At 38.5% G+C, this 13,087-nt stretch overlaps 2 protein-coding genes across 2 annotated transcripts; one reads left to right on the forward strand and one right to left on the reverse strand.

Moving 5' to 3' along the window:
- Positions 1 to 300: 300 nt before the first annotated feature.
- On the forward strand, positions 301 to 3,730 carry LOC148294921 (uncharacterized). Its single transcript, XM_088252304.1, has 2 exons — positions 301 to 953; positions 3,441 to 3,730. The coding sequence occupies exons 1-2, from the start codon at positions 359 to 361 to the stop codon at positions 3,728 to 3,730; spliced, it is 885 nt and encodes a 294-aa protein (XP_088108430.1). The 5' UTR covers positions 301 to 358.
- Positions 3,731 to 8,686: 4,956 nt separating this feature from the next.
- LOC110761601 (berberine bridge enzyme-like D-2) lies at positions 8,687 to 10,672 on the reverse strand. Its single transcript, XM_021964096.2, has one exon. It carries the CDS (start codon positions 10,480 to 10,482, stop codon positions 8,818 to 8,820), a length of 1,665 nt encoding a protein of 554 aa, XP_021819788.2. The 5' UTR covers positions 10,483 to 10,672; the 3' UTR covers positions 8,687 to 8,817.
- Positions 10,673 to 13,087: the final 2,415 nt, after the last annotated feature.

The raw sequence follows: 13,087 nt of genomic DNA on the forward strand, positions 1-13,087 counted from the left end.
CATCTAATCCTACTGCACCACCTACCAAAGGACCGACCGTCTCTAATAATTCCCACATTGAATGTTTCCATTGCCATGCTAAAGGACATATTGCCTCTCGTTGTCCACAACGCACATTAACTATCGGCGCTAGCACGGACGACCTTGTGATGTAGAGATTGTGGAACCTCTTGAGGGTATCTATGACCCAGAAATTGACAATTGTTTTGATGACGACATACTAAATTAGGTTTCTGTTATGCGTTGTATCTATTCGGCACCCGCGCCGCCTGATTCGTGGAAACGCACTAGTATTTTGCATACCTATGTTCCATGCAATAACCAAACATGTAAACTGGTTATTGATGGTGGTAGTACCATGAACGTCATCTCCAAGTCTGCTGTTACTCGTCTTAATCTTAAGCTCGAACCACATCCCCACCCTTTTCACGTAGCTTGGGTTGATAAAACTAAACTACCGGTCACTGAGCTGTGTCTTGTTTCCCTTAAGCTAGGGACCTGCGATGAAGACATTTATTTGGACCTACTGCCTATGAATGTTGCACATGTATTACTTGGCAGACCTTGGCTCTATGACCACCGCGTGCAGAATTGTGGCCGTGAAAACACATACACTTTTCAACATGAAGGCAAAAGTATTACTTTTCGACCAGCCAATCCTGCGATTAAACTTACCAAGACTAATATTACCACCTCCTCTCCATCGCAGAAAGACAATGCACCAGTTCATCGGTTGGCTCTATTATCTTATGGCAATTTTGAAAAAGAAAGTTGGGAGACAGGGGTTGTATTTGCTCTCATGATCAAAGAGATATCTGCGGCCCCTTCCTATAAGAAATCCGAACCTCTACATCAACTCCTCAATGAATTCTCTGTTGTCATGCCTGATGACCTCCTAGAAGAATTACCATCCATGAGGGACATTCAACATGCCATCGACCTTGTACCCGGATCACAACTTCTGAATCTTCCTCATTACCGCATGAACTCGTCTGAACGTGCCAAACTAAACACGCCATAGCCTGAGCCCATGTGTTGTACCGGTGCTTCTTACTCACAAAAAAGATGGCTCTTGGAGAATGTGTGTCGACAGTAGAGCTATTAATAAGATCACAGTTAAATATCAGTTCCCTATTCCACGACTTGAGGATATGTTGGATGAGTTGGTAGGTTCAAAATGGTTTTCCAAGATTGACCTTCGTAGCGGTTACCATTAGATTCGTATTAGGGAAGGTGATGAATGAAAAACAGCATTCAAAACTCCTGATGGATTGTATGAGTGGCTTGTTATGCCATTTGGAATGTCTAACGCGCCTAGCACATTTATGCGCGTAATGACCCATGTTTTGCATCCTTATATTGGAAAGTTTTTGGTTGTGTACTTTGATGATATCCTTATCTACAGCCATTCGAAAAAGGACCATCTGTAACACCTCCAAACAATTTTTCATATGTTACGCCAGGAAAAGTTGTTTGTTAATTTGAAGAAGTGTTCTTTCCTTCAAGAACAAGTTTTATTTCTGGGATTCATTGTTTCCGCAGCTGGCATAAGTGCTAATCTTGACAAAGTTCACGCCATTGTAAACTGGCCACTTCCTTCAACTTTAACCGAGACTCGAAGCTTTCATGGGTTAGCATCTTTTTACCGACATTTTATTCCTAGTTTCAGTACTATAATGGCTCCTATTACCGACTGTATGAAGCAAGGTGAGTTTCAATGGACCCATGCGGCCACCTAAGCGTTTGAGGTGTTAAAACAAAAAATGATAGAAGCACCTGTCCTACGCTGTCCAGATTTGACCAAGGTTTTTGAAGTAGCATGTGACGCATCTGGTGTTGGCATTGGGGGCGTCTTAAGTCAAGAAGGACATCCTGTTTCTTATTTTAGTGAGAAGCTTAATGAGGCAAAGCAAAAGTATTCGACTTACGACAAGGAATTCTACACCATAGTCTGTGCGCTACGTTATTGGCAATATTATCTGTTACCAAACAAGTTTGTCTTATATTCTAATCATCAAGCGTTAAGGTATCTTCATTCTCAAAGTAACGTCGGTAGCCGCCATATTAAGTGGATTGAGTATCTTTAGATTTTTACCTTTGTGATTCGACATCGCCCGGGAGCTGATAATAAGGTTGCTGATGCACTCAGCCGAGTAGCGTTCTCCTTCAATCATTGACTGCACAAGTTGTGGGTTTTGATAAAATCAAAACTGAATATTCTTCTTGTCCAGATTTTGGCCTCATTTTTCAGGATGTTACTGCTGGAAATCATCGTGATCATGTTGATTTTCTGCTGCGTGATGGTTATCTCTTTCGTGGAATGCAATTATGCATTCCCCGTACCTCTTTACGTGATTTCCTTGTGTGGGAATTACATGCTGGAGGCCTAGCTGGACATTTTGGTAAAGATAAGACCATCACTCTAGTTGCCGATCGATTTATTGGCCTTCATTGAAGCGAGATGTCACTCACATCCTAGCCCAATGTCACACCTGTCAACTTGCCAAGGCTCGAAAGCAAAATATTGGCTTATACAATCCTTTGCCAATTTCGCATACCCCGTGGAAAGATTTAAGCATGGACTTTGTTCTTGGCCTTCCTAAAATGGCACGCGGCCATGATTCTATCCTGGTTGTCATTGACAAGTTCTCTAAAATGGCTCACTTTCTGCCTTGTTCCAAAGCTGCTGATGCTTCTTATGTGGCCAAGTTATTTTTTTAAAGAGGTTGTTCGCCTACATGGGCTTCCTGTTTCTATTGTTTCAGACCGTGATGTCAAGTTCGTTAGTTATTTTTGGAAGACCTTGTGGAAGCTCTTTGGTACTTCTTTAAAGTTTTCGTCTGCATTTCACCCTCAAACAGATGGTCAAACAGAAGTTAATCGTAGTCTTGGAGATTTATTACAATGTTTAGTCGGTGATAAGCAGGGTAATTGGGACCTTATTCTTCCTATAGCAGAATTTGCTTATAATAATTCTGCCAACCGAACTACAGGTAAAAGTCCTTTTGAAATTGTTTACGGTGTACTGCCACGTCCACCCATTGATCTTGCTCCCCTTCTTATTGATGCCTGTCCTTCGGAATCTGCAACTACCTTTGCTGAGCACATTCGTCACCTACATGAGGAGGTTCGTCAGAAAATTTCTCTAAGTACGGAAACATACCAACTTGCAGCCAATACCCATCATCGCGCTCAAGACTTCCAAGAAGGTGATTATGTTATGGTACGTGTTTGCCGTGAGCGATTTCCCAAACATTCTTTTAAGAAACTTCATGCTCGATCGATGGGTCCTTATCGTATCCTTCGCAAGTTGGGTGCCAATGCTTACTTGGTAGAACTTCCTTATGATGTTCATATTAGTCCCATTTTCAACGTATCTGATTTGTTTCCATACCGGCGTACATTTACTCCTCCTATTGCAACTGAAATGACCCCCGCTATCATTCCTCCTGCTGCTCCTCGTGTGCCTACTTCCCATGCTGCTCCTACGGATCAGATCTCACAAGTCTTAGATCATGAAGTGGTGGCTTCAGCCCTTGGGGGGTTGTCTCGTTTTTTGGTTCGTTGGGTGGGACGTCCAGATACAGATGCTACTTGTATTACTAAAGATGAGTTTCGTCAGCTTGATCCTTCTCTTCTCCGTCGAGTTCAAGATGACTTGGTAGCAACTGAAGTTTCTGATACTCGTCCTCCTCTTATTCATACTTACAGTCGGCTCCGTTGTCGTTAAACTCGTGGGAGTCGAGTTCTTTTGACCGGAGTAGAATGATGCAGGATGCATAGGACCTAAATTCTTTAGTTTCCCAAATTCTAGTAGGATTTCTAAGTTTCTAATTTTATTAGGAATAGGATTTCTGTTTTAGCTGGGGATTTTAATCCTATTGTCTCTAGGTTTTAGTTTGCTATAAATACCTCTATGTATTTCTTTAAAATTCAGTTTTGAATATTGGTTAGACCTTCTCTTAAACTCTCTGATTTCTGCCTGCCTTCTATCTTTTCTTCCCTTCAGCTTCTCTTATTTCTGTCCTATTGCTCTGAGTGTTAAAACTAACGCACCCAGGGTTGTACTATATCAAGTTGGTTCTTCAGGAGTCTGCCTCCCAACTTCCTCCCGATACTCCGCTCGAGTCTGTGTATCCTCCACAGGATGCGGGATTTTAGATCTTGACGGAGACCTTGGATCAGACTCTCAGGAGGAGGCCAGGGACATATTGTCGAGGGATGGGGAATGCCCGGCGGCGGGAACCTAGAGCCCCTTCATCATCGCAGTCAAACAGTCAGGTGATTGCTTTGACAGCATAGGTGGCCAAGCTTAAGACCCAACTCGAGTCGTATAGTACCCAGATGTCACAGCTTCTAGAGTCCCTCGCTCAGTCCGGCATTCCAATCCCGCATTTTGGTCCCTTGTCGACCTCCGAGCCCCTCCAACCCGAGCATGACCACCACACCTCTGCCCCTGTCAATAATGCCTAGACCTCCGAGCCACATTTGCAAGATGACCACGTAGATTTTGGAACATTTTTTTATTAGCTTTTTACTTTCTTAATTACATTTTAAACGTTTCTCTTGTACTATATACATTTATATTATTTTTTTAAATTTTTTTTCTCTTCATTACATTTTTTTTTTATTGCAATTTCATTTTATTACCAAAAAAAAAAACCAAAATTATTTTTTTACAAAATAAAAAAAAACGTAAAATAAAATTTATTTTATTTTTTGCGCAATGAAAAGTTTTTGTCGCGCCAATTCACGTTTTTACAAAATAAAAAAACATAAAATTAAATTTGAAAAAAATATACTTTATTTTTGCGCGACGAAGGTCTTCGTCTCGCAAAAAAGAAAAAGCGACTAAGACAACTTCGTCGTGCCACCCATGTCGTCGCGCAAATGTTTGCGACAAGAACAGTGCTCTCGTCCCTACAATTCTGTGCGACGAATGTGAATCGTCGAGCTATGTACTTGCGACGAACGTGCTTTTGTCGCGCAAAGGTTTGAGAGACGAATATTTTGTGCGACGAAGGTTAACCGTCGCTCAAGTTTTCGCGACCAATTAAAAAACTTTGTCTCGCAAAGTCTTTCTTCACGATCTTTGCGCGATGGTTTCAGCACGACGAAGCTTCTGTCACGTTGAATTTTGTGCAACTCAAATGTGCTTTGCGGACCAAATCGTCTTCGTCGCGCAAATAGTAAAATGTAGTAGTGGAAGGCTCTTCAAGTATGTCTATGAGATGCCTACGCAAGCTTTGATATCTATGCCATGCCAAGCTAGACAATAATTAAGCACCCAAATAACATGCAACAAGCAATTCATTTTACTGCCAAATCACCCAACAAGCTTAAGTGGGCCCAGGCCACATACATGCCTGGGGATTGCTAAGCGAGTTGTGGTGTGGATGGTTATAAGGGTCCATAAGGCCTGTTGAGGGATCATAGAGTGGAAGTTTTGGGCTGCTTAGGGGCACTAAAACTCAGGCCCACTTTCTTGAGCCCAATTACATGGGTAAGCATAGAGAGATCACTCGTTTTCTTCCCAGCACTCAACCCCCAACTACCAACCTTCCAACATTAAAAGCTATAGGCTTAACCTCCCAACCTTTCGGCATTAAAACCATAGTCAAACGGCCATAAACCAACTGATTGTGTTGCCAACTACTCAATTGCTCATTCATTGCTCATCGAAAGGTGTTAGAGCTCCAGCGCCTATAAAAGAAGGCAATACCAAACCCAGACACAGGCCAAAACAAGGGGAAGAACATGAGGCAAGCTCATCCTCCGTTTTCCAAAAAACCCACTGCCATAAACATACAAAGCCCAAGCCTTCCTCCATCATGCTTCTCTTCTTCCATAACAACACTCCAAGCCCTGCACATGAACCAGAAAACCATCCCAGTTCCAAAAACACAACATGCATCTCATCTCCAGCAACCTATACCAATCCGAGCAGCAAAAGCACTCTTTCTTGCTAAACTTATGAATTCTCAGCTCCCACACCAAAAAGCCTTTCATGCCAAGCCCTTCCATATTGATTCACTGAAACACGCTCTCATGCCAAGCGTTTATGATCTCTGTACAACATCATCCTCAACTTTTTCTAGAGGTGTCATACACTTTCCGGTACATCCTCAACTCTTTCCGGAGGTGCCATACACCACGTACTAGCACCTGAACATAGAAAAGTTACCATTGGAAGAAGAACAGAGTATTCCCTAGGACTTGCTTCTCCTTTGGGATACTTTGGGCTAGTTCTTGCTAACTCAGAAAAGGGGACTTGATGGCTTCATTCACACCATCCGGTCCAACTAAGCCTTCCAACAAAAAAGACCCCCACAAATTAATATACATATAAATACAGACATAAGTCCTTAGCCCAAAAAGAAAAAACGCTTTTACCTATCCCATATATTTATATTGACAAAAAAATATAGGTACCTAAAAAACGAAAAAAAAAAATACCCAAAAAATATAGTTACCAGAAAAAAATAGTTTACCTACAAAGATAGATAAATTATTGTACATAACTAGAAAAATAATTTACGAAAAAATAAAGGGTACTGATTTTCCCACTCCCTTTTTATCCACTTACACTTCATTTTTCTAAACAAAAAGGAGTGTAGGTGGATAAAAGGGGAGTGGGAAAATCGTTTTCCAAAATAAATAACCTGAAAATTAGTTTACCTAAAAATAAATAACCTGAAAATTAATTTACCTGGAAAATATAGGTACCTAAAAAATATTTTAATTCATCTCTAAAAAAATAAAATAAAATAGTTTACTTGAAAAGATAGGTAAATTATTGTTTCTTTAAAGGTGGACAATTTTGTAGGCACGTTTGCACATGCATATTGATATAAAATACCACCCCCAGCGTATATTTATATTGATTTTGTTTCTTCTTTTTTAGAAATAGGTTAAACACGGACATGGGAGTGAACTGAAATTAGTTAGGATTTGAATTGTTAGAAACATAATCCCTAAAATTGAGGATATAATTACTCAACGTTAAAGTCAAAAAATAGCATTATGGATATGCTTGATAGGATCCCAAGCTTCTACATTTAGCATTCACGCATTTAAAAGAATCTTAACCATTTGATTAATCTAATGGAGATTAAGTATTCCACCTCAACGTAGTTATAACCTCACTCATTACACCGTATCACTTTACTCTTCTCTCCTTTCATTCAGTCTTATAATTATATTATTTTAATTAATTATTATCCAAACCCGTAAATTAATCCCTTCATCCATATATATTATGAACCCATGTACTTTTTGGTCGAACCACAATTAGACTAATTGCATATCGACCAACAAAATAAACATGGAAATATTTTTGAGATTCTCAAAAGAAGAAAGGGGAAATACACATGCTTCTCTCTTGCGTATCTTTCTCTCCTTGACTTGCAAGACCATGAAAAGAAATACAAGAAAAGCTCAAAGCTTGCTATCAAAATATTAAAAATTATTGAACCACAATAAATTTTTAGTCTTGATATTAAGTAATTAACCTTTTTTGACTCTGCTATCTTTCAAAAAAAACCTTTTTTGGCTCATGCATTATCAAAATCATTATTACTATTTACCAAAACAAATATTGATTATTTATTGCCGTTTTGGTGCCACTTTGTTCTTTGATACAGTGCAAATTGTGAGTTTTAATATAACACAACTATTCTAAGGTAGAATAATTCATCTCCATTAGATTAATTGAATGGTTAAATTTTTTTTTTTTATTGCGTATAAATGCGTGGATGCTAAATGTAGAGACTCGGGATACTGCTAGATATTAGGAATTGTTATTATGAAGAAAAAAATGTAACATTCATTCACACAACCTGAATGTGCATGTGGCATAGATTGTAATTTAGTGTGTAATATTAGAACAAATATGATCTTAATTACATGATAATTAATTTTAAATTTAGGTTTTCGTTGGAAGGAAAAAAAAAGGTTGAGTTTGTGTCTAGAATATATTAGTTGTATGGACATTCCTCTTAAAAACTATCAGGAAATTGATTATTATGTTGAAATTGAAGAAGATTGTAATTTAGTTTGTCTTCAGTTTTTCAATTTTTTTTTATTCTTTTGTTTTCTTTTTGTCTTTTTACAATATTAATATTACTCATCTCATCATCTGAACTTTAAATATAAATTTGACATTTGTTTCGTTTTGTTTGAAAGGTGTTCTTGTCCCATTTTTATGGTGGCTTTATAATACTAGAGATGTACATGAATCTTTTGGGTTTCTTGCTTTTGGAATTTTCTTTATAACTTTTCCTGGTGTCCACGTCTTAGAAAGTTTCTCTAGTGCAATTTTCATTCAGATACCTCATCTTGTTTTTCTTAGATAACTGCCATTTTGTCAAATCAAGTATCCCATTACTGTATTTTTTTTTCAATCAATTTGGATTATGAATTATATAAAATATCGCCATTGTGGTGCTCACCATAAAATCGCCATTACCCGCTCTGTTGTATTTCTCTTCTCTTTTGACCTCTTCGAGCTTCCTTGTCCTAGAGGTTTCGTTCTTTTCGGTATAAATAAAAAAAGTTTGAAAACTTCATCTATTGTTCCATCAAAAAGTGTCACGTGTAGGGCAGATGAATCCCTTTTTTAGGGCAATTTGGTCGTGTTATGATGCAAAACAATAATTAAAAATGAAAAAAAAATAGAGAATTTGAAAGAAGAGAGCCCTTGTATATATCCTTTAAGGACAATATTAATACAATTAATTTACGAATATAAAAAAAAGAAATCAAATTCGGGATGAATTTGATGAACATTTTCATTTCCCTTGACATGATCACATTAAATCAAATCTCAGCATGCAGAACTGAACTGAGACTCGCCAAAGACATTGGAGGGATCCCTTGTTGATTTCTGAAAACATTGCTTGGATCAATAAGTGATTTTGCTTTGACCAGTCTGTTGTAGTTATTCAAGAAGTACTTCTCACCCCAATCCCTAGCAATCTCCACAGCATCCTTAGTTGTAACACTAGGGTCAACAAAACGCATCGTTCCGAGGTCAAGGTCAACGTAGTTGATATAAGCAGCCCTTGGATCCCATGACACAAATTGTGTCATTGAATTGTATAATCTTCTTATCCAATCTATGTAGTCATCTTTTTTGTAATTGTCTTCTTCTTTCCACTCCACCAGGTACTGAATTGTAAAGAGATTGCCTTTTCTGTGAGGAAAAGCAATGGACTCGCTGCTCACATGGTGCATAATCCCACCATAAGGGTCTAAGATGACGTACCCTTTGGGTTCCTCCTCAAGTATTTCTAGCGCAACTTCTATTCCGGCTTGAGAAATCGGAGTCCTGACGTAGTCAGATTTGGCTTTGAAAAACCCTTTTTCTTGCAAATACCGATTTCTCAAATCGGAGACTGAGCTGCCCTTACTTAGGCCGGAGAAGAACACAATGGACTTGATCCAACTCATTTCGGTACAATCATCTTGTGTAATACCCAAGTCAGGGAAAGCTTGATTTAGGATAGACAAGGCAGTGCTTCTTGGGCCTAGATAAAACCCTTTAAATGTGGCTGATATTCCACTAGGGCTTGTGGCATTCTTGGCTTGTGGCAATCCAGCACCAACAAAACATGAAATGTAGAAGCCGTCTTCCAAGTAAGGTGAAACGTGTTGCCACTTATCTACTAGCTTTGCTACATGCCTTTTTTGGCCTGGTCTAGACACAACAAAGGCAGTTACAATTTGTGGCACTTTCAAGAGTTGGATTTTCCAAGAATAGACAACTCCCCAAACACCCCCACCACCTCCTCTAATAGCCCAAAACACATCATCTCCCATGCCTTCTCGGTCTAACAACCGTCCATCCGCATCAACAAGAAGTGCGTCCACCACATTATCTGCCGCGAGCCCATACTTTCTTGACATTAGACCGAACCCACCACCGGCAATATGGCCACCAACACCTACAGTTGGGCATGACCCGGCTGAGAACCCATGAACATTGCTTGCTTTAGCAATTGCATGGTAAGTCTCACCCAGCGTTGCACCTCCTTCCACCCACGCCGTTTCAGTTTCCAAATCCACAGAAACCCGGTTCAAATTCATCATGTCGATGATCACAAACGGAGCCCCATCCTCGGCAACGGACGACGTGCCTTCATAGCTGTGTCCTCCACTCCTCACCCTAATTTCCAACGACCCTTGTCTAGAGCAAAATATAGACTTTATTAGCTGCTCAAGGCTCTCGGGAATTATGATGGCTATTGGCTTAGGAACTGTGGGATCAACAAAACGAAGATTTTGAATGGAAAAATTGAGCAACGTATAGTAATTCTTAGCGGCAGAGTCATTTTCCGTGGTAGGGAATGCAGTGAAGTTGTTGATGTCATGAAGAGTCAAACAACAAGTGAGTTGGTGTGTGGGGGATTCAGCTAAACAAGGAACGAAAAACCACATGAACATAAGGAACCCAGTAAATGGGTTTCTTAGGGAAATTGCCATATCTAGTTCCTTGGTCAATTTCTAAAGCTGTTGTGCTCTATTTGTATTTGAGCTGAAAGAAAACAAATGAGGTGTATTTTAATGGAGAAAGTTTGAGAATAATGGGATACCTTGAGGACAAACAGATGAAGAGATCAACGTAATTCTGGCCGGCAATTGATTAAAAATTTGGAAGTTGATCGAAGTGAAACTCCTCCACACACACACACACACATATATATATATATATATATATATATATTCTTCTATTGAGGGATCCAAACCATCTATTTTTTAAGTCTACATTCATAGATTATCCTTGCAAAAAATTAGACAAATCGGAAACCGTTTCAACATCTAATTGTGTCCTACAAAATCAATGAACACAATGCTTCAAGAAAGTACTAAAATTTCAATAATTCAATTGAGTAGTCAAATGATATCATATTCAAGTGATTTTTTGTAGAGATGATCTTTGAATGAATATCTACAAAATAGACAGTTTGAATTAGTGAAATACAATATGAAGTGGGTCTTACAAATGTGTCCCCCAATAGAATATATATGTGAGCTTCGGTTGAGAGATCCCTCAAATAATCTTGTTTGAGGGACACCTTTGTAGAGCCCACCATACATTGTATTTCATTAATCCAAACCGTCTATTTTGTAGACGTGTTCATTGACTCTGTAGGACACAATTAGATGTCGAAACGGTTTCCGACTTGTCTAATTTTTTGCAAGGATGATATATGAATGAAGACCCAAAAAATAGAGCCCACCATACATTGTATTTCATTAATCCAAACCGTCTATTTTGTAGATACTCATACTGTTTGTACCATATCTGACCCTCCACTCATACAACGACACGTGGATCTCATAAAACTCGCCCAAGTACCCAAGGCCTCGGACAATCGGCATCGGCCACCGATGGAATTGTCTCCAAGCTGCGAACAGCCATTACGAGCCCAACTCGTCTACAATCGGCATCCCTTACCGATTGTAGTGAATCAACCTCGAAGTACCCGCCCAAAATATCTAAGGACTCGTGTCGACCTCAGAAGGCCCTCCCACGAGTCTCACATCGAAAATGAGCACTAAGAGCATACTAAATGCCCTCTATAAATAGGCCCCTCCACTACAATACAGGGGTAAGACTTTTCAGCTTGACTTTTATACTTCTATATGGTCAACAGCAAGAGCTCTTAAAACAACAAACTTACTTCGGCATCGGAGGGTCTTAGGCTGGTTCCACACCGGTTCCATAGACCTTACGAGTCTCGACTTCTTTTTATTCAGGATCGGCATCCAAGGGCAGGAAGAATCGGCATCCAACATCCAATCGATCTCTCGATCGTCCATCTCGCTTGTAAGTTGCACTCATCTCCATCTGTTTAGTTTTTAGTGCCAACACATACGAAGATCATCTTTGCAAGAAATCACTTGAATCCGATATCATTTGACTACTCAATTAAATTATTGAAATTTTAGTATTTTCTTGAAGTACAATGGTCATTGATTTTGTAGAACACAATTAGATGTCGAAACGGTTTCCGATTTGTCTAATTTTTTGTAAGGATGATCTATGAATGTAGACTTAAAAAATAGATGGTTTGGATCATTGGAAGAAAAAAAAAAATTAGGGTACCTTAAAGGGCGTCCCTTAAATATTTATTTGAGAGATCCTTCAATAGAAGGAGGGGACTGTAATTGAGGGATCCCTCAAATAAAATTGTAGGGTAAATTATATATATATATATAGTCCGCTTCTATTAGGGACACCCTTTAGGATCTCCTACAAATATTTTTCAATGATTGAAATCATCTATTTTTTAAGTCTACATTCATAGATCATCCTTGCAAAACATTGGACAAATCGGAAACCGTTTCCATATCCAATTGTGTCCTACAAAATCAATGAACACGGTGCTTCAAGAAAGTACTAAAATTTCAATATTTCAACATATCGGATTCAAGTGATTTTTTGTAGAGATGATCTTTGAATGAATGTCTACAAAATAGACATTTTGGATTAGTAAAATACAATACGGAATGGGCCCTACAAAGATGTCCCTCAATTGAAGCTCTCTGTATATACTCATATCAGGATGACCGAATTTTAATTAAAATGCGGACACTAAAGGTAAAACGTCAAATCAATCCAATAGGTACTGCAGCTTTGATATGTATTAATTGACAAAACTTAAAGCCACACGTAACATCTCTTTGTTGCTTTTTTTTTCACCCTCAAATGGCAGCATCAACTTTAATGATTATTGAACTAATTTAATATTATATTCTCCTTATCATACTTTTCTCTCTCCTTTTCGCCTTTCCTTTTGTTCTTTTTGTTCTTTTTTTATCCGTTCTTTCTCACTTTGAAACCAAATCTGGACACAATTATTTCATTCTTTTTCTCTTCTCTTTCATTTTTTCATTCTCACTCTCATACTTTTCTCTCACAATTGTTTCATTCTCTTTTCTTTTTTCTTTTTCCTTCACTCACTTTTTCTCAATTTTTCATTTTTTTTCCCATCATTTTTCTCTCTTTAAGCAAATAATACCTTATTATTAAGACAAAGTTAAAAGAACTCATGAAATATGTAATTTGTAGAAATTTTACAAA

This window comes from Prunus avium, chromosome 4 (assembly GCF_965620075.1).
Source record: "Prunus avium chromosome 4, drPruAviu1.hap1.1, whole genome shotgun sequence".
NCBI lineage: Eukaryota > Viridiplantae > Streptophyta > Magnoliopsida > Rosales > Rosaceae > Prunus > Prunus avium.